Here is a 19,994-nt window from a genome sequence, read left to right as displayed (position 1 = left end):
AACTCAACGACAGTGAAGTATGATATGATGTTGTTTTTCAAGAAAAGAGTGCGGATAATCTTACTAACAGTGCGAGACCCGTTGGACGATTTTCACTCTCTCTAGTGTACCTAGTCACTAACTCTATAAAATAATTTAATGAAAGAGTGTGAATTCGATGCAAGAAAATAAGAAAATTTAGTCCCCATACCTCAGGAAAATGAATTGAATAATAGGTAATACTTTTTCACATGAATCATGTATTTAATTTCATTTGGCCTTCCAAGTCTTCAACTAAGCTTACGGGTCCAAGTGACTCTCAGTCAACCGTTCGTGTGGCTTTGGTCAAAATAAGGTTTCAAAGACTCTAACTAAACCTGAAGAAAATTTTCATATTGCCAGGGATAATCCAATTTCAAATAAGACGATCTGAGTTATGTATATTATGATTAGTTGTATCGATCAATACGCAACGTATTGGCCGGTTTCGTAATATTTTTTAAAGGTGCGATATTATTACACTCTCATAAATCAGCTGATTAGACTGGTTTATATTTCGTTAGAGTCCGTTACACCTTGACTATTACTATTATCGTAACTAATATTGCGACTACGAACCATGATATATATATATATAGGTGATTGGATAAATGGATGGCCTAATATTCTTTAAAATGATTTGGAAATTTTGAAACACATAAATATGTCGAAATAATTAGGAGTCCGAGTCATCCCGTTAACTAGAAAATAAGAAAGTATTTTTTTATAGATGGTTTTAACACATATAACGAAAACTTGTAAATGGGCAAATACGACCGAAAAGACTAATTTTTATGAAGAGTACCAAGAAATGATGAAGGTGACTAAATAAAAAGAAATGATAGGCGACTTCAAAAATAAAGTTGAACACAATATGTGAAATAAAGTGTTATATAAACAAATGAAAATAGAGCGTTGAGGAGGCCCGAGATGACATGGGCCGGATATGACTTGCAAACGCGACATTCAGCCCGTACAGATGGGTCAGGCCCATAGAAAGACACTGCAATATGGGCCGAACGCGCATAAGCCCATCAAAGATGACCAGGACTCATGGAGGAACGGGCCTAGATCCAGCAATCCATCAACATTTGTAAATATCTATAAATAGGAGAAGTAATGGAAAGAAAAGGGAGAGATATTCTTTTGGTTGAAATACAAGAATTCTAGAGAGAGAAAGAAGGAGGGAATTTCTTGTATCTTCAATTGGCGCCGTCTGTGGGAACGCATGGAAGATTGGTTAATCAATGATTAATATCGCGTGGATTCAGACCAATTCGGTTGATCAAGTCTCGATCTTTGGGAGTTGGATCCAGATCTGAGCGATTGTGACCTACTCTGGAGGAATTTTAGTTCCTGAAGCTTTGGCAGAAGTGGCTTTAGATCTACGCAACAACGAGTTGTTCGATTGTGGCAGGATCTGACGGATTTAGAATTTGGACAATTCAGATCTCGTCAACCGTGAGCATAATTCGGAGAATTCGAAACCAGATCTGAAAAATTCCCACTCACGAAGCTCAGATCTACTCGCGAACTTGAGATTAATGCCTTTACTCCGTTCAGGAATAATGATAGGTGAAAGCTCCAATCCGATGGAAGCTGTCCAGCAAACAAAGCTTGAGGAGTTGATGAACTTGATCGAGGCTCTCAAAAAAGAGAATGCAGAATTGAAAGCTGGAATGCAACATCAGCAAATGCCCGCGGTTTCGCGTCCACCTCCGGCCGGAGAAGGAGGTGTTCAATCTAATATCGCGCATTAAGGCGAGCAGGACGAGAACAGTCAGTCAACTCTCCACCGTGATTTGCCGCCAAATGCTCGTCGAGTTAAGGATCACGAAGGATCGACTCACGTTGATCCGCGACATGAGCAGATCAGACAGAATGAAGCCATGACCTTAGATCCGCATCGGGAAAGGTTCAACCGAGAGGAGGTGATAGAGGTTGATCGCCGCCAAGTTGCGTCGCCTTGGCAAAGAGAGCTCATAGAGGAACGGTCGTTCGATCCGTCCTACCGGCCTTCCATGGCTACAATCACTTATCGCGGTTCGGAGAGCAGAACCGTAGCCCACAGAGCTACCACTGGGCGCCAAAGAGAGAATGAAGCGCTCCGATCCGCAGCTCGAATGGTTGATTCACCATTCACTGACGAGATCCTGAATGCCCCTCATCCAAGGAAGTTTGCTATGCCAGTATTTATTCTGTTTGACGGAACAACCGATCCGATCGATCATGTGTACCATATCCAGTTGAAGATGGCCCTGAATACGGAAAACGATGTTTTAATGTGCAAATGTTTCCCTACAAGCCTAGCTGGATCGACGCTCAGCTGGTTCAAGAACTTGCCTAAGAGCTCCATTGGTAGCTTCCAAGATCTGTGCGATCGGTTCATAAGTCAGTACTATAGGAACAAGCGTCCGCCAAAGGACATCTCAAGCCTATTCACAATGAGACAGCACAAAGATGAACGTCTCCAGGCTTTTCTCACCAGGTTTAATCTCACTAAGAGTATGGTGATCGAATGCCACCCTTCTACAGTGGTTCAAGCCTTCAAGTTAGCCATGACACGTGGCACTCCGTTCCATACCAGTCTGGTAGTGAACACGCTGACGACTATAGATGAACTTAATGAAAGAGCCGACGGCTTTGTGCGCCTAGAAGAAGAGGAGGCAGCCAATGCTCAGACAGCGTCGTTCGTGTCGACCGAGGAAAAGTCCAAGGCAAAGATCAGGCAGAAGCAGGCTCAGCCGCAGCGTCAGACCTCCTAGAAGGCAGAAAAGAGGTCCAGGGAGGAAGAGCTGATCACTCCGCTGAAGGTCACTCTGGCGAGGCTATATCAGGAGAACAAAGATAAGTTTCATCCACCACTGCCAATTAGGCAACCCCTCGAACAGAGGGATCAGACTAAACATTGTGCTTTCCATTCCGATTTCGGTCATCAGACTAATGAATGCAGGAATTTGAGAAGGCAAGTGGAGATGTTGATAGCTAGAGGGAAGTTCGCGAGTTACGTTCAAGGCTCGGCGACAGAGCAGAATCGACCGATGGAACAAGTAAAAATGAGCCATAAACAAAGCTCCCACAATTCACAACCAGTTCGTATAATCAATGCTATCCACGGTCGACCCGAGCCCAGCGAAGATTCAGATGAGCTGCTCCGACCGCGCTTACGGCAGGCGCAGATGAAGAAAAGGGTCAGCAGTGTGAATACTCTACACCAGCAGATCACATCGATACAGATAAAGTTCGACAGGACAGACCTGCAGCGTGTTCAAATCCCCCATGAAGACCCGTTGGTAGTCAGTTTGACAGTGGCGGACTGCTTGATACGCAGAGTTCTAATCGATCCCGGGAGCAGTGCGAATGTCATGCCGAGGGACACATTTGATCGGCTCGAGATTAAACCGGAGAGGCTCAAGCCCACTGGAAATCCCCTGTTAGGATTCGATGGCAAGAGGGTGGAGCCCGTCGGAATGGTGGAAGTAGAAGTTCAAGCTGCAGAACAAACTCTTATGGAAACTTTTGTGGTTGTAGAGATTCACCCATCGTACAATCTCCTGATGGGAAGAGGATGGATTCACAGAGTCCAAGGAGTACCCTCAACTTTGCATCAGGTCATGAGGTGCCTCGGACCCGATGGAAATAAGGTAATAGACGTTCGTGGGGATCAGGTTGCAGCCAAAGAGTGCTATTCCGTCACACTAAAGTATGCTGGGAAAGGGAAGGCGCCCGCCCGACCGGCAAGCCCCAGATAGCAATTACAGGAACCTCCACCCAAGCAGAGCAGGGTGGAGGGGTCAGTTGATTTGACCGAAGAGCCCCTTCTGGATGTGCAGATCGATCAGTCCAGGCTAGAACGAACTACCAGAGTAGGAATAAGACTGACCAGGGAAGAGCGGCAAGAGCTAGCTGACTTCTTGTCTCATAATGCCGATGTATTTGCATGGAGTCACCTAGACATGCCTGGAATTAATCCCTCCGTATCCTGTCATTCTTTGAATGTCAATCCCAATTTCAAACCAGTAAAACAGAAGCAACGAAGATTTGCTCCAGAACGCAACCAAATCATAGCCGAGGAAGTTGATAGGCTGCTTGATGCGGGATTTATCAGAGAAGTACACTACCCTGATTGGTTGTCCAACGTCGTTGTCGTGCAGAAGAATAATGGGAAATGGCGAGTATGCATTGACTTCACCAATTTGAACAAAGCCTGTCCGAAGGATAGCTTCCCGCTGCCAAAGATTGATCAAATGGTGGATGCTACCACCGGGTATGAACGCTTAACCTTTCTGGACGCTTATTCAGGTTATAATCAGATCCCTATGGACCCGGCAGATGAAGAAAAAACTTCTTTTGTAACCGAGCGAGGGACATACTGCTACAAAGTTATGCCTTTCAGACTAAAGAACGCGGGAGCAACTTATCAAAGACTTGTTAGCAAAATTTTCAAGGATCAAATAGGAAAAATTGTGGAAGCCTATATTGATGATATGGTGGTAAAGAGTAGGAAGAAGAATGATCATCTGAAACATCTGCAAGATATATTTGATGTGCTGAGGCGATATGGTATGAGGCTCAATCCAACCAAGTGCTCGTTCGGTGTGAGTTCCGGTCAGTTTTTGGGACACGTGGTCAACCGCAGAGGCATCGAAGTTAGCCCCGCTCAAGCAGAGGCTTTGATTAAGAATGCCGAGCCAAAGACGATCAGAGAGGTGCAAGCCCTTACAGGACGAATAGCTGCATTAAGTCGATTCATTTCAAAATTGTCAGACCGCTGCAAGCCGTTCTTTGACACGATTCGGAGTCATGGAAGATAGGTCTGGGGAGATGAGCAACGACAAGCATTGACCTATTTGAAGGAATATATGCAGAATCCACCAGTTCTGTCAGCCCCGGATCCAGAAGAAAAGTTATTTTTGTATCTTGGAGTATCTAGTGTTGCGACAAGTGCCGTTCTGATTCTTTGCAAGGAAGGCGTGCAACACCCGGTATTTTATGTCAGTAAAACAATGACCGAGGTAGAACGAAAATACTCAAAGGCCAAACGGGTGATACTTGCACTGGTAAACGCAAAAAGAAAGTTGAGGCATTATTTCGAATCCCACCCTATAGCTGTTCTAACAACTTTTCCAATCAGAATACTTATGCACAAGCCAGAACTCTCGGCAGAATGACAAAGTGGGCCATAGAGTTAAGTTCATTTGACATAACATATGAGCCGAGAACAGCTGTCAAAGGACAAGCGGTAGCCGATTTTCTGCTAGAATGTGACTCTGAAGATACGGAAGAAGACCTCAGGTGCGGCTCTTGGAAACTTTATGTGGATGGCTCCTCTAACCAGATGGGGGCTGGTATTGGGGTTAAACTGCAAACCCCAGAGGGTACTTCTTTGAGTCAAGCACTCAGACTTGAGTTCCGAGCCACCAATAACGAAGCGGAATACGAGGCGTTGCTGAATGGGTTAAAGTTGGCCAAAGAGCTACAGGTCAGAAGTTTGACTGTTTATAGTGACTCACAGTTGATTGTTCGGCAGGTAAATGGTGAGTACGCGACCAAGGATGACACGATGGGGGCATATCGTTCTGCCGTTCTGCATAAAGCCAAGGACTTTGCAAAGATTGAATTCATACAATTACCGAGGGAACAGAATGCAGATGCGGACCGGTTAGCATGTAGTGTTTCGAGTTCTGGTGAAACATTGGCGAGGGTGATTCCAGTAGGAATATTGACCCAGCCATCTATTTTCGAAGAACCTTTAGACTCAGACCCTTGGTAAGTCAACGTCATACCGTATGAACCGAGTTGGATTGACCCCATCATTACTTATATTCGAGATGGCGTTTTGCCTATGCAAAGGGATAAAGCTAGGAAACTCAAAAAGAATGCTGCAAAGTACGCCACCGTGCATAACCAGCTGTACAGAAGATCCTACTCTGGCCCATACTTGAAGTGTGTCACCCCCGCGGAGTCGCAGCAGGTATTGCGAGCTATTCATGAGGGTGTGTGTGGCAATCATTCTGGGGGAAGATCATTAGCGCATAAAGCAATGACACAAGGGTATTTCTGGCCGAACATGTCTAGAGATGCGGAGGAGTTCTTTCGAAGGTGCGATAAATGCCAACGATATGGACCGTTGATCCACCAACCACCTGAGGAATTGCACGTAATGGCCTCGCCATGGCCTTTCGCGCAATGGGGGATGGATGTGGTCGGTCCTCTGCCAACTGCAAGAGCTCAGAACAAGTATGTGTTACTGGCCACGGATTACTTCACTAAGTGGGTGGAAGTAGAACCATATCCTAGCGTGACTCAGACTCATGTGAGACGATTTATTTGGAACAATATTATTTGTCGTTTCGACGTTCCAAGATCAATAGTCATGGATAATGGCACGAACCTCGACAGCAAGCAAGTAAGAGAGCTGCTGGAGGAGTATGGAATTAACCAGAAGTTGGCTGCAGTAAGTCATCCTCAGGCCAACGGACAAGCAGAAATTACAAACAGAACCATTTTCGCCTGCATTAAGAAGAAGCTGGAGGACCATAAAGGGAAGTGGTTGGATGAGCTCCCGAACGTCTTATGGGCTTACAGAACCACCCCAAGGCGGCCGACTGGGGAGAGCCCGTTTGCAATGGCATATGGTACCGAGGCAGTTATACCGGTTGAGTACTTGGTCCCAACTATCAGAAGCTTAGCATGGAGTCGAGATCAGAACGACAAGATGTTAAGATTGAACCTCGATATGATAGACGAAAGGAGGGACGCTGCAGCAATAACGTTAGTATCATACCAGCAAGTATTGGCGAATAGTCACAACAAAAGAGTGAAACACAGAGACTTTGCCCCTGGCGATCTGGTTCTGAAAAGAAAGGTGGGGATAGTCAAAAAAATGATGCCACCCTGGGAAGGCCTATACAGAATTGCAGAAGTCATAGGCAAGGGAGTATATACGTTGGAAACCATGGCGGGAAGGTTGGTCAGCAAGCCCTGGAATGCCACGTCTCTGAAGAGGTACTACCAATAAAAGCTAAGTTTCGGCTTTATTGGGTGTTGTTTGTTGTCAATCAAGTACGTATGAATGTGTAAATTCCTGAAGTTTATAAAAATAACTTTCCTCTTCAATGGGTTGCTAAAAATAAAAAAATAAAAAAAAAATGAAAAGCCAAGTGGCAAGTGGCATTCTAGCCGAGCGCCAGGCACTTAAGCAAGATAAGTGGCAGCTGGCACCATAAGCCGAACGCCAGACACTTGCTAAAAAATGAAAAACCAAGTGGCAAGTAGCATTCTAGCCGAGCGCCAGGCACTTAAGCAAGATAAGTGGCAGCTGGCACCATAAGCCGAACGCCAGACACTTGCTAAAAAATGAAAAGCCAAGTGGCAAGTGGCATTCTAGCCGAGCGCCAGGCACTTAAGCAAGATAAGTGGCAGCTGGCACCATAAGCCGAACGCCAGACACTTGCTAAAAAATGAAAAGCCAAGTGGCAAGTGGCATTCTAGCCGAGCGCCAGGCACTTAAGCAAGATAAGTGGCAGCTGGCACCATAAGCCGAACGCCAGACACTTGCTAAAAATTTAAAGCTAAGTGGCAAGTGGCATTCTAGCCGAGCGCCAGGCACTTAAGCAAGATAAGTGGCAGCTGGCACCATAAGCCGAACGCCAGACACTTGCTAAAAAAAAAAAAAATGATGAAAAAAGCCAAGTGGCAAGTGGCATTCTAGCCGAGCGCCAGGCACTTGAGTAAGATAAGTGGCAGCTGGCACCGCAAGCCGAACGCCAAGCACTTGCCATAAACAAGCACACGACAAAGTTAATATAAAAGAAAAGAGAGAAAAGGTATATATATATTGAAAATGGGTTTGAACAGAGCGCAACACAAAGGAAAAAGAGAAAAAAGTTCTGTCATCTCATTCATAATAAGCATTGAGTTTACAAAAAATGAAATATTCAAGTCACATTGTTATAAAAAAGTATGGAATCGAAGAGTCCGGAGGAGTCCCCGACAGCATCCTGGTTGTGCCGACCCGCCTCTTCGGTCCCATCAGCCATCTCACCCTCACGAGGTGGGGAATCAAGATGAATAACAGAGTCATTCTGCTGGGGGCCAACGTCAGCAGTGGCTATGGGAGGTACCACAGTTGACGATTGAGGAGCGGTTAGAGGCAGAGCGGTAGGAGGAGCTGTAGTGATCTTTGAGGAAGCAATGTCCTGGCACTCATCAAATATGTGCTCCGCTTCGGTGGGTTCTGGGTCAACATAGACCCCCAGAGGGTCAATCCCTAAATCCTTATCGACCTCATCTGGAGTTGAGCTGGTCTGTCCCTCATCCGGAACTCGGTCGGAGAAACCTTCTCGGAATCCTTGAGCATATCTAAGAGCGCCGACCCTTGAGAACCGAGCATGAAGAGCCAGCATCCCACCGTTCACTCTGCTGATTGTATCAATCAGAGCAGTACGCTCGTCCAGAGCTCTCTTCTCAAATTGTTTCAGACAGATTACAGCTGACAACACGTATTCTATGGCCATTTTCACAACTAAAAAGCATATTGGTCAATTATTATGTTCTCTTTAAAGGAAAAGACATACATACATGCCCAATTGGGATCTTACTAGTGCATACAGTATACTTTCGCATGGTGAACTGCAGCATTTCATTAGTTGGTGTTATGTCACATGCAACCCATTTTATTATGGTAAATTGAATTGTATCCTACATTTCATTAATTTGCTAGATTTTCGAGGTGGATTTAAATTATACTTATACACCGTAATTTTAAGGGTTGGGTGATGATGCAAGTTCGACTACTTGTTAATTGTAGGAGAATATATATATATATATATATATATATATTTTGAGAACTTACATGGTGTAGTTTTCTTAACTAAATAAATAATATTTTTAAATATTATATATTTCATTGTCTAATTAGTTTTTCCTTTAATTGAATCAAATAAATAAAATTTTAAATATTATATATTTGTGTTATTATATATTTTATTCAAATATTATTATATATTTTATTCCCTAATTAGAGTACTTTTATTGAATTTTTAAATTGGAAACCTAATTAGTTATATTAGTAGAAGGAAAAAAAATAAAATTAGTAGAAGGATTTTAAATTAGAAATCCAGTTGAATTAGTAGAAATATTTTAAATTGGAAACTCAATTAGTATTTTATTTTTAGTTAAAATTAAAATTAGTTATTTTAATTAATTAAAATAGTTTTGTATTTTATGATAAGCTGGATATTACTGTGTTGCAGTAGAGATACAAATAAGAGGGAAGGTTAGCGTAATTTGTCCCCAACTTTTTCTTTGCCAAAACACACAACATTTCGGAATAGCTTTGCTTCACTTTCTAAACTTCTTCTGCAATCCTCTAATAAGACCTTGGAACCCTACCACACCTCAGAGCCGTACCACACCAAAAATGTCTGAACCCAAAAACCCTCCGGTGGACTCCGTGACGGAGGACCTACAAGAAGGCAGTCAAAGCAAGAAAGCCGCCAAGAAAGAAGCGGCTAAACTGGAGAAGCAGCGCCGCCGCGAGCAACACGCCTCCTCAGCCTCCTCCGCCTTGGCCGGTGTCTCCTTGGACGCGCCTGACCCTCTCGCCGCCAATTACGGCGACGTCCCTCTGGAGGACCTCCAGTCGAAGGCGGTCACCGGCCGTAAATGGACCGAGATCGGGTCGCTGACGGAGGACTTGAAGGACCAGAGCGTGTTGATTCGGGGCCGAGCGCATACTATCCGGGCCGTGAGTAAGAAGATCGCCTTCTTGGTGGTGAGAGAGAGAGGGTTCACCGTTCAGTGCGTGTTGACTGCTGCGGCGGACCTCGTCAGCGGCCAAATGGTGAAGTTTGCGACTAGTCTTAGCAAGGAGTCGTTTGTTGATGTTGAAGGGATCGTCTCGGTTCCCGGAGTTCATATTAAGAGCGCTTCTCAGCAGGTATTCATGTATAGACATGCATATATCGTATTCATATGTTCATAGATAATTTTATTTTAGCCTGAGCAACAATTTTGGCCTATGGTAATTGCGTACAGAGGCAAGAAATTTATACTCTCATTTTTGTCCTCTAGGGGATTCGAACCCTCCTCTCACATAGATACTACTAGACACTTTTGGTGGTGAATTATGAAGTGTTTTAAAAAACGCAACAAACTATTGACATTGCTTCAAACTTGATGATGAAATTAGTTAAAAACTGATCTTGGTGCTTGCGTTAGATCCCAAATGCATCTTTGTCTTAGCTCTATTGTAGGGCTTTAATTTTAGTTGTTTTTCTTTTTTCAGGGAACTGTATAGAAGACACAAATCACACAACAAAGACGAATCAATTAGGGCATTCTGTTCAATTCTAGTTACTATTATTCTTTGTCTTTACAATTATATAATTGTTTCAATATCTCTTTTTTATGTTGAATTTTGATTGGAGTTGCGAATTTACTGTGTGATACGACCCCTTAAGTATCTAATGTTAAATTTGTCTCTTAGGATTGATGTAGGACTGATGGGTTAGGCTAAGCACGTTAGGAAGTTTGAGGATGGAATTAAAGAATGAAGATTAATTAATGTTTATTATTATTATTATTGTGATTATATCCTATATGTCCTATTATTATTGTGATTATATCATTGATTATATTCAAATTTAGAGCCAATGCAACTCCTATTATTTTCTTCTTATAATTTGAGATCTCCTTGACATTATGCATTGTATGCATTGTGAAGAACGTATATAGTGTAAGCGTCAACCCTTGGAGAGTGAGACTATGAGAACTCTTAACGATTCAGTTGTCACATATAACTTGAGTATCAAATTTGATAAATGCAATCCTGTAGCTTTAGCTACTGGGCCATGTTGATTTTTCGGCTGAAAACCATCTAAATAGCCACCCGAATCGGCATTACAATAGCCAACTAAGCACAAATTTGAACCCTGATAACATAGCATGTAATCTGCAGTCTTATTGAATGGGAGATCCAAATTGCATAATTTATTCTTATATATTTGACAAACCCTAAAATAAATTAAAGAGAGAAGCGGCAGAACCTTTTTTGAGTTACAAATACTGTGATTGATAAATACATATGCACTTTTGATTGATCAATAAGATAATTATTGAACTCAATTTATCTGAAGGGATAATTAACACAGTAATTCTATTTCTAATATTTATTTTATATTTTGTGTGTGGTTCTAAATTTGGTTCTTGACAATTACAGTTGGGAAAATATTCTGAATTTGATTCATAGTGGTTTAGAAAGTATAAATTGGGTATCCTGGAGAAGATATGTTTGTCAAAGAGTTGAACAGTGATTTTTTCGTGTTGTCAAAGAGTGGAACAATGAAAGTACGGCATAGGCCATTGGGCAGTTGCCGGATCGGTCGCTCAAGATCTTTGGTCTCTATCCGGACCCGATTAAACAAAGCTGTGTCATTGTATTAAGCTTAGGGGGACCCATTGCTTTGGATAAACAAAGCTGTGTCATTGTATTAAGCTTAGGGGGACCCATTGCTTTGGACAAGCAAGCTTTGTTGTGTCAGAAAGCGGATTATGGGCTAAGTATATAGAAACTACATGTGGCTATATTACAATTTTATAGCTAATTCAAGAATTTTGTGGGTAAATTATACTCAATATTTTGAGCCTTTTGGATGTAAAAATGAAGGAAGAAATTTGGATGATACAGTCTAAATGAGTTTGGGGTTTTGAGAGTTTGTTTTGACATTAATAGTTCAGAATAAATAATTGATTTTTTGAATGAATTCGCAGTTATTGACAACATTTGTTATATATGGCACTACTTTGAGATTTTTATTATAATATATGGGAAATATTTGGTATTTTTGGTTAATAAGTTGTTTGGAAGTAACTTTGAAATTGCGTCTTAATTTTAATGATTCAAAGAATTTATATTTTCTGCTGTAGGTGGAAGTCCAGGTGAGAAAACTTTATTGTGTTGGCAAGGCACTGCCGGCGCTACCTATTAATATTGAGGACGCTGGTCGCAGTGAAATTTTTATTGAAAAGGCTTTACAGGTACCTGTAATTCTATTGATACTTTTAATGTTGCTTGTAATGAAATTCAAATAGCTTATCACTCTGTATGCAGTTGTATTCTGGTTGATATTGAGAATGTGTCCTCATTTTGCAGAATGAGCTTCCAGCAATTATCTATACTTTTTTGTCATTTGATAAAATCAATTAATCTACCTTCTATAGGAAAGTGCGTAACTGCGTATATTAATTTTGGTAATTTGGTATCATGATTGGTGCAGGCTGGAGAACAGGTTGTTCGTGTCAATCAGGACACTCGTTTAAACTTTAGGGTTCTTGACCTGCGGACACCTGCTAACCAAGGGATTTTCCGCATCCAGTGCCAAGTTGAAAATGTAAGTTCACATCCTTTGGTTTGAATATTCTATTTTCATCTTCCCATTTGTGTTCATTGCAAGATGCAGTATAGTTTCTTGGAGACCATTGATTGTTAGAAAAGGGAATAAGTAAAACACTTGATATTCTTAGAAAAGGATTTGTGGATTATATATGTTAAAGAATGTTTTCGTGAAGGACGAACAAATGCAACACCAGTTACACTAATATTTTGATATGTCACTAGCTGTTAGCCTTGCTAGAAGATACAACTTTAGGAATCCATCATAAATGGGGAAGGGCATTATGTTGAGTTCCATTTCGCAAAACTACCTATACCATATTTGATGTAAGAGCTGCTGTCATTCTTAGCATCAGTGTTTAAGAATATGCTAGTTTTCTATCCCTTTTGCTAATTCCAGTTTCTAATTAGACTAGAGGTTTTCTAACCAAATGGGCCTACTTGATATGCTAAATGCCTGAGGAGTTTTAGTGGACTTTGAGAATAGTTCTTTTTTATATGCAACCTTGATGCAACTTTTCATCCTTTCTTATTCCTTTTTTTCATATATTTTTATTTGTTTTGCAATATCTATAGTATATACTTATTTTTGCTAGAAAGTAGATGAGATGACCGCATCTTTAGTATAATATATGTATTTATTACAATTAGTATTAGTACTGAGATTATTCTTATTATGAACTTGGGTCACCTGTTCAGTGGAGTACTTATTACTATTCGTATTAGTGCTGAGATTATTCTTACTGCGAACTTGGGGCACCTATTTAGTGGAGTAGCCATTGTGTATTTATTTCTTTTTATTCAATTTGGGGTTGTCTCCTTTTTCATTTTCTTTTTTAACTAATTTTTACTATATTGCATAGTATACTTACTACTAATCTTATGAAAAACTGAAGAATCTGGTCCTTAATTATCGTGTACTGTTGTCCAGGTATTTAGGCAGTTTTTGCTGTCTGAAGGTTTTGTTGGGATCCATACACCAAAGCTTATAGCTGGTTCTAGTGAAGGTGGTTCAGCTGTTTTCAAACTGGACTACAAAGGGCAACCTGCATGTCTGGCGCAGTCACCTCAGCTTCACAAGCAAATGGCAATTTGTGGTGATTTCGGGCGTGTTTTTGAGATTGGTCCAGTTTTCAGGGCAGAGGATTCCTATACACACAGACATTTGTGCGAGTTTACAGGTCTTGATGCTGAAATGGAGATTAAGGAGCACTATTCCGAGGTAAATTTGAATGATTGGCTTCAGTTGGTGTAGGGACCAGCAATTAGCTATAAAATTATCTGTGCGTTAGTAAAAAATTGTGCTTATGTTTACAGGTGATGGATATTGTGGACCGCTTATTTGTTGCAATGTTTGACCATTTGAATGAGAAATGCCAGAAAGAGCTTGAGACTATAGGGAATCAGTATCCATTTGAGCCTTTGAAGGTTAATTACATTGATTTCTGCTATTGTTGAAACACTGATTCATTTTGTGGTAAAGCAAACTTTGATGTATTAATGTCCTCATTTATTAAAAAACTCTTTCAAAACGCAACATCTTTCAAACACTGATTTTTGAATTTTGAAAACCCAATAACAGTTTATCTTGTTCTGATGCTGAATATTAACTGTGTTTGAATTTGCAGTACTTGAGGAAGACTCTACGGCTTACATTTCAAGAAGGGGTTCAAATGCTGAAGGTATGCAGATATTTTTTGTATTAATTTTACCTGAATAGAGTTGGAAAGTCAATAAGATGAAAGTGGGTATGACATTAAAAAGCTGTTGCAGCTAGTTATTCCTCTTTTTTTTCTATAATTTTTTTTTCCCTTTTTTAGTTTCTTGGATGCATGTTGTGCCTCTTAATATTCAAACCATTCAGTACCTACCTGCTTTTTGGTTTTTGTTTCCATTTTTCGTTGTGTCATAATATAACTAAAGTTGTAGCATGAAGCAAAAGGAGATTTGTGTCGTAGATATACGACTCAGCAACATCTTCTGTTTTTAAGTTTCCTTTGGGACCTAATTACACTCATCTCACATGGACGTGTGGCATTTTGTTTCTTGAAAATATTCCTTTCTCTTATTCTTATAAGACTTGGTTGCACAGGATGCTGGTGTTGAAGTTGATCCTCTTGGTGACCTGAACACAGAATCTGAGAGAAAACTGGGCCAGCTTGTTGCGGAGAAGTATTTTGAAATCTCTAAACTTTAATTTTGCCTCCTTTTTTATTTTTATTTTTTGTTTCTTATATCCTAATTTTTCCATGGTAACTAATCTGGAATGAGCTGATTTTTCTTTTAGGTATGGCACTGAATTCTATATTCTTCATCGCTATCCTTTGGCTGTTCGACCATTCTATACTATGCCTTGCTTTGATGATCCAGCCTATAGTAATTCATTTGATGTCTTTATTCGAGGTATGCAATAAAATTTAACCGTTATGAATGCATTAATAGTTGAAAACATTTTGTATGTGTAATTTTGGTTTTATTTTATTTACTTTTTGTTGATTAAATCACCTGTTCCTTCTAAAGGAGCTTCTTTGATTCAATCTTATATTGCCCGGAAAATTGTTTTGTGCCTGTTATTGAACCATATGTTATATTGTGATCTAATTAAGCAACTCAGTTGATGGCCCATTCTCTGCCAAAAGAGACTTGGAATATTTATACGCAGGAAACTTGTCATTATGTGGTTAGTTTTGGAAAGTGGGAGATTTACACCTTCATTAGATTGAAATGTTGGTTAAAGGATTATGAAAAATAAAACTACAAATAAGTTCCTCCAGGAAAAGTAGAAGTACTCTCAATCTATAATATAAAGAGGTTCAATTGATTGTTGTGGTACGAATGAAAAAATGAGAATTAATGTGGCCAACCCCTTTCATATGGGATTAAGATAAGGATGATGATGATGAATTGATTGACGTGGTATAGACATTTTGAAATAGAAACTTGTTCAACTGCTGTAGAGATCTTCTCGTGATCTGGCTCTAAAAGGAAAAGCGAGACAGGGATGATTTTTTGCAATATGCAATGTTTTTATTGCAAGAGACGTAATTTCTGGCTTTGACGCATTTTAGCGTCTGGTTTGGTGATGTAACGGATGAATTTTGTTAAACAAGTGCAAATATAGAAATTCCAACACTAGTTCTGGATGTTTACGTTACAACAATGTACCATTTGGACACAATAGCTGGTGGGTTTAGTATGCATATCCAACCCTAAAAACTTTTTAAAAAATCTTTTGAGGATAATCTGAATCCATTATGAGTACACATTTGCTTTTGACACTCGTAACAAAGTCAATCTTAAATAGCTTGCACCTGTCCTATATTTTACAAGAATGTGTTCTTTATTTCCATTCAATAGCTTCTGATGTTTTGACATTCTTTACTTATATTTTGGCTCAATTCTGTCAATTTATTTTGAGGTTTTTGAATGACCCCATCCCCCCATTAGCCTTTTTTATCTGTTCGACGTGCTTATGATTGTTGTGTTGTGATGGCTGTTTCCTTGAAATATTTGAAAATTCTCTTTCCACTTTCTTTAGGTAATGATACATTTGATCCGACTTAATTGGTTTGTCCCATTTCCGTTAGGGGAGGAGATCATTTCCGGAGCTCAGCGTGTCCATATACCTGAATTCTTGGCAACACGTGCAGAGGCTTGTGGAATTGAGGTGAAAACAATATCAACATATATCGATTCCTTCAGGTATACTTCTTTGTTGAGGGGTTTTCGTATTTATTCCTTAAATTTCTTGTGGTAGCTCTCGAAGTCAACAGTAGTCTTGACTTCATATCCTAGTTGGTAACCAAAATAAATATTATATCGTTTTCTTTTGCTTTGCTTTTTAAGATGACGAGATTAGTTAATATTGACGAGAAATTATATTGACAATTAGTGTTCAAAAATTTTTATTTCCAATTAATTTGTTCGAAGCTACAGTTTCTTTTATCTTTTAGGCTGAAGGTTTTTACCTATGCAACAATATGATATGTGGAATTTGTTTTTACCATTTTAAAATAAAATCAATAGTTAAAATTGGACTGGTAAATTTGGGAAGTTGGTTTACTTTCTTCTGCGTTTTTAGTTGTTGATGTGATAAAAAAACGTAAGCACCACATAACAATTCTTTCACATGCATAGGTGTTACTGTGTCTTACTCTAGCCCTGGACTTAACTTATATGGTGAACTTGTTTTTGCCAGAACGGTCATGCATCAAATCCACTTTTTTGCCCTTTTGGGTAGATAATCCTACAAATTACCTTCCTAAAACGTTTCAGTAGTCTGTAGGTTTGTACTTGGTTTCTTGGTTATTAGCAATTTCCAGTGAAGCTTTTGAGATGACAAAAACGTTTTGTGCAAAACGGAAATGGTGGTGTCCTCCTTTTGCACCATTTGGTTGTCTTCAGAAAGGATGGTATCCCGTTATTTGTGGCTTAAATTTGATTTAGTATATATGTGATGAGATAAAATACCTTTAATCAATAAAACACCTTGCACATGTGCTCTTTTGGATATATACAATTGAGTATTCTTGATTTTGCAGTTATTTTTTCCCCTTCTGTTTAGATCTTTTATTAGTGGCATTTTTTTTTTCATTTTCTTTTTCTTTTTCATTTTTTTTTTTTTTTTTTTATCCTTACAATGCCCGTATCCTTTAGAAAGTCACAGAAAAGATGATTATCTGCGAATTTTACCATTCATCTGCCACTTTTTGATGTCGTTAAAGATGCAAGAAGTCAATGTTGTGGAACATTCGAGCTTTTCCACTCCAAAGATTTGCACCTCTGATCTAATTGTTCTGTGTTGCAGGTATGGTGCACCCCCACATGGTGGGTTTGGAGTGGGGTTGGAGCGTGTAGTGATGTTGTTTTGTGCCCTTAACAACATCCGCAAAACATCGCTCTTCCCTCGTGACCCTCTCAGGATTACCCCTTAGATCGTGCCATTTTTCTGGATGTAGTGTTCTTTGAAATGTGAGGACAGATATAATATTCACCGAGAAGAGTAGTATGTTTACATTCGACTATTGATCACCTTTTCTTCTTATTCGATATCTCTATATTTTCCCCCCTGCATCTATATGGTCAGTTTTTCGTTTGCAATAATTTGTAATTCGTTAGGCATTTTCAAAGGACTCTTGGATGTTTGAATTTGTACACTTGTTGCGCTTTATGTGTGTACATGGTTCAGTTAACTTACGAATTGCGCAATTTGAAACTCTGTTTCCAATAATATGGTAGGTTAAATGATATGAAACGGAAAAGTTTTGGATGAAATGAAATAGAATAAATTAGTGTGGGATTAAGGCAGAGAGATGATGAGAGGGTATTTATTGTCCCATATATATTACATCTATGTAACTCACTTTGGTTTATCACAAAAATATTGACAGCCAGAAATCACCATCACCCTACCACGCCTTCTAAGAATGAAGTGAAACCCGTTTACAAAATATTCTCCAAGCTTTCATAAAGGGTATATATTCCGTAACAATTTGTTAAAAGCCAAAAACAAAAAAAAAAAGATAAAAAAAAGCACCATAGTCCATTATCTCCGTCAAAGTACAATGGATTAATATTTGTTATATGCAACACACAAATGCAAGTCATGGGTACGTGCGATCGATATCTCAATTCAATCAATTAGTTTTTCATCCACTTGTATTCGATCATCTTATATAAATAGTTAACAAATGGCTTTGGTTTTTGTAGAATGAAGATGGAGGTTGGGGACTACACATATATACGGGTGCAACTTGGGCGGGCTAACCCAGCCCAACCCGATTTCAGTTCAGAAATTTTAAAATTTGGACTTTTAAATTCACATATTGGGTTCAAATTGGTTTGGGTTTTGACAAACCCCAAGTTTGTTTGGATTGGGATGGGTTCAATCCGGACCCAACCCAAAACCCCAAATTAAACAATTCTACAATCCAACCCTAACTTGTCCATGCTTCTCAAATGGAAGTTTGAAGGCCTGTTTAGTTTTAAATTTTCAAATCAGATCTCAATACCACAATAAATATGTGTGTATATATATATATATATATATATTATACTGTAATATTGTAATCAGAATGACTTTTGCTTAATTGAGTTTTCAAAATTTGTGAGCCAAACAAATTTTTGTAATTTTTTTTAATTTTTAGTTGAATTAAATTAATTAATCGAGCCCTCAAACATTGCTGTTGTTTTGTTAATTGACTGGAAAAATAAAAAGACAAATCAGAAAATCTTGTTATTATTAAAAAAGAAAAAGAAAAAAAAGATAAACATTCATTTCCTTTAACTTTGGACTGCAGCTAAATATGGTGCCGTAAACATAGCTGCCTGATAGTATAATTAAATTTTTTTTTTAATATATATATATATATAAAACAAAGTACGTTTAAAAATTCGGCATAAAAAATGCAAGTCATATATGGATATAATATGAATGTTAGTGAAAATTCGTGGTATAAAATACGATAGCAGTTATATATAATATATTTAATATATTACAATAATTATTAGTTTTCAACTATTGTTTTTTATTTTAATGATATTCCAATATCAAATGAAATTAAAAGAGTTTCAAAAATAATATAAAAAATTTATAATGTTGCATATTATTGTATAGATATTTTTTTAATTACCCAAAAGAAACAATTCTTGTATTCTTTCAATTGTAATAAACAGAAAAATGGTATGCTTATGGATGTTCACATTTGCACTTCTACGTATTTATTAAGGAAAATGATAAGGTCACCGAATGATTTCCCCGAATAAGTCCCGACGGGTTTTTGTCCACCTCATCTACTTAAACAGTTTTCAAAAAATAATTGTTTAATACGTGATAAGTATATCCAACCACGTCAAATTCGGTGTTAATTCGGGAATTCCTTTTCGGTTCCCTACCATTAGTCATTTATTAAATGACAAGTATTAATGAATTGAAAAATAAAATTTTCTTAAAAATTTTGATTTTTACAAAAACATGGAAAAAGAAAAATGTAATTTGTATATTTGTAAATAAAAAAAAAAAAAAAAAAATTGACCCATTAAACCTGTCCAGCCCGTCCAAATATTTGGGTTCGGATCCATTTTTTGCAGACTTTGGGCTGGCTCAACCCAACCCGATTTTGGGTTGAGGTTGGGTTGGGACCAGGCTGGGTTGGGTTGGGCCTGCCCAACTTGCAGCCCTACTACATAGAGGATCATTGCACCTCGTTCAGTACCACACTTAGCTACATTTGCACAAGGTTAGGACCTACAAGGGCCCTATGGTGGTGAAAACATAATGTTGCTTACATATATGTTGGAATAAATATGGAAAGAAGCTGAAAGGTTTTGACGACTCCTCTCTATCTCTCTGATTTCTTTGTTCTGGTGCTTCTTTCATTCTTTCTTTCTCGGTTCTCTCTTTTCCACTTTCATGTTTTTTTTTGTTTTTTTTTTTTCAATATATATTTTGGCTTCAATATATTGTATTAGTTTTGGGGATTTGATTACATAAATAAATAAATAAATAAGAGAGAGAAAGAATGAAGGAAATAGTGGAATGAAGATACTACTGTTGAGATTGAAAGGGGTCGTCAAAACC

The 19,994-nt window shown here is 38.9% G+C and overlaps 1 protein-coding gene across 2 annotated transcripts; it reads left to right on the top strand.

Annotated features, from left to right (window-relative positions):
• Window positions 1–9,306: 9,306 nt before the first annotated feature.
• On the top strand, window positions 9,307–17,611 carry LOC132308793 (aspartate--tRNA ligase 2, cytoplasmic-like). 2 transcript variants are annotated; one of them, XM_059807010.1, is made up of 10 exons: window positions 9,308–9,961; window positions 11,950–12,060; window positions 12,300–12,413; window positions 13,347–13,637; window positions 13,733–13,843; window positions 14,044–14,097; window positions 14,508–14,587; window positions 14,703–14,818; window positions 16,003–16,117; window positions 17,223–17,611. In XM_059807010.1, exons 1-10 carry the CDS (start codon window positions 9,443–9,445, stop codon window positions 17,347–17,349), a joined length of 1,638 nt encoding a protein of 545 aa, XP_059662993.1. In that variant the 5' UTR covers window positions 9,308–9,442; the 3' UTR covers window positions 17,350–17,611. The 2 variants fall into 2 exon arrangements, with proteins under 2 accessions (XP_059662995.1, XP_059662993.1); XM_059807012.1 differs by lacking the exon at window positions 17,223–17,611 and having other exon boundaries at window positions 9,307–9,961; window positions 15,954–16,091.
• The last annotated feature ends 2,383 nt before the right edge of the window (window positions 17,612–19,994 follow it).

Source organism: Cornus florida, unplaced genomic scaffold, assembly GCF_030987335.1.
Source record: "Cornus florida cultivar Cherokee Brave unplaced genomic scaffold, ASM3098733v1 CherokeeBrave_3.0.0_Hap2_Chr05, whole genome shotgun sequence".
NCBI lineage: Eukaryota > Viridiplantae > Streptophyta > Magnoliopsida > Cornales > Cornaceae > Cornus > Cornus florida.
This window is presented reverse-complemented; position numbering and strand designations above follow the sequence as displayed.

Bases quoted from the DNA above. Each gene is read 5' to 3' on its own strand.
- LOC132308793 (XM_059807010.1), top strand. From the start codon at position 9,443: ATGTCTGAACCCAAAAACCCTCCGGTGGACTCCGTGACGGAGGACCTA. The intron at 9,962-11,949 runs GTATTCATGTAT...TTTCTGCTGTAG, and splicing joins TTAAGAGCGCTTCTCAGCAG to GTGGAAGTCCAGGTGAGAAA. The intron at 13,638-13,732 runs GTAAATTTGAAT...TTATGTTTACAG, and splicing joins TTAAGGAGCACTATTCCGAG to GTGATGGATATTGTGGACCG.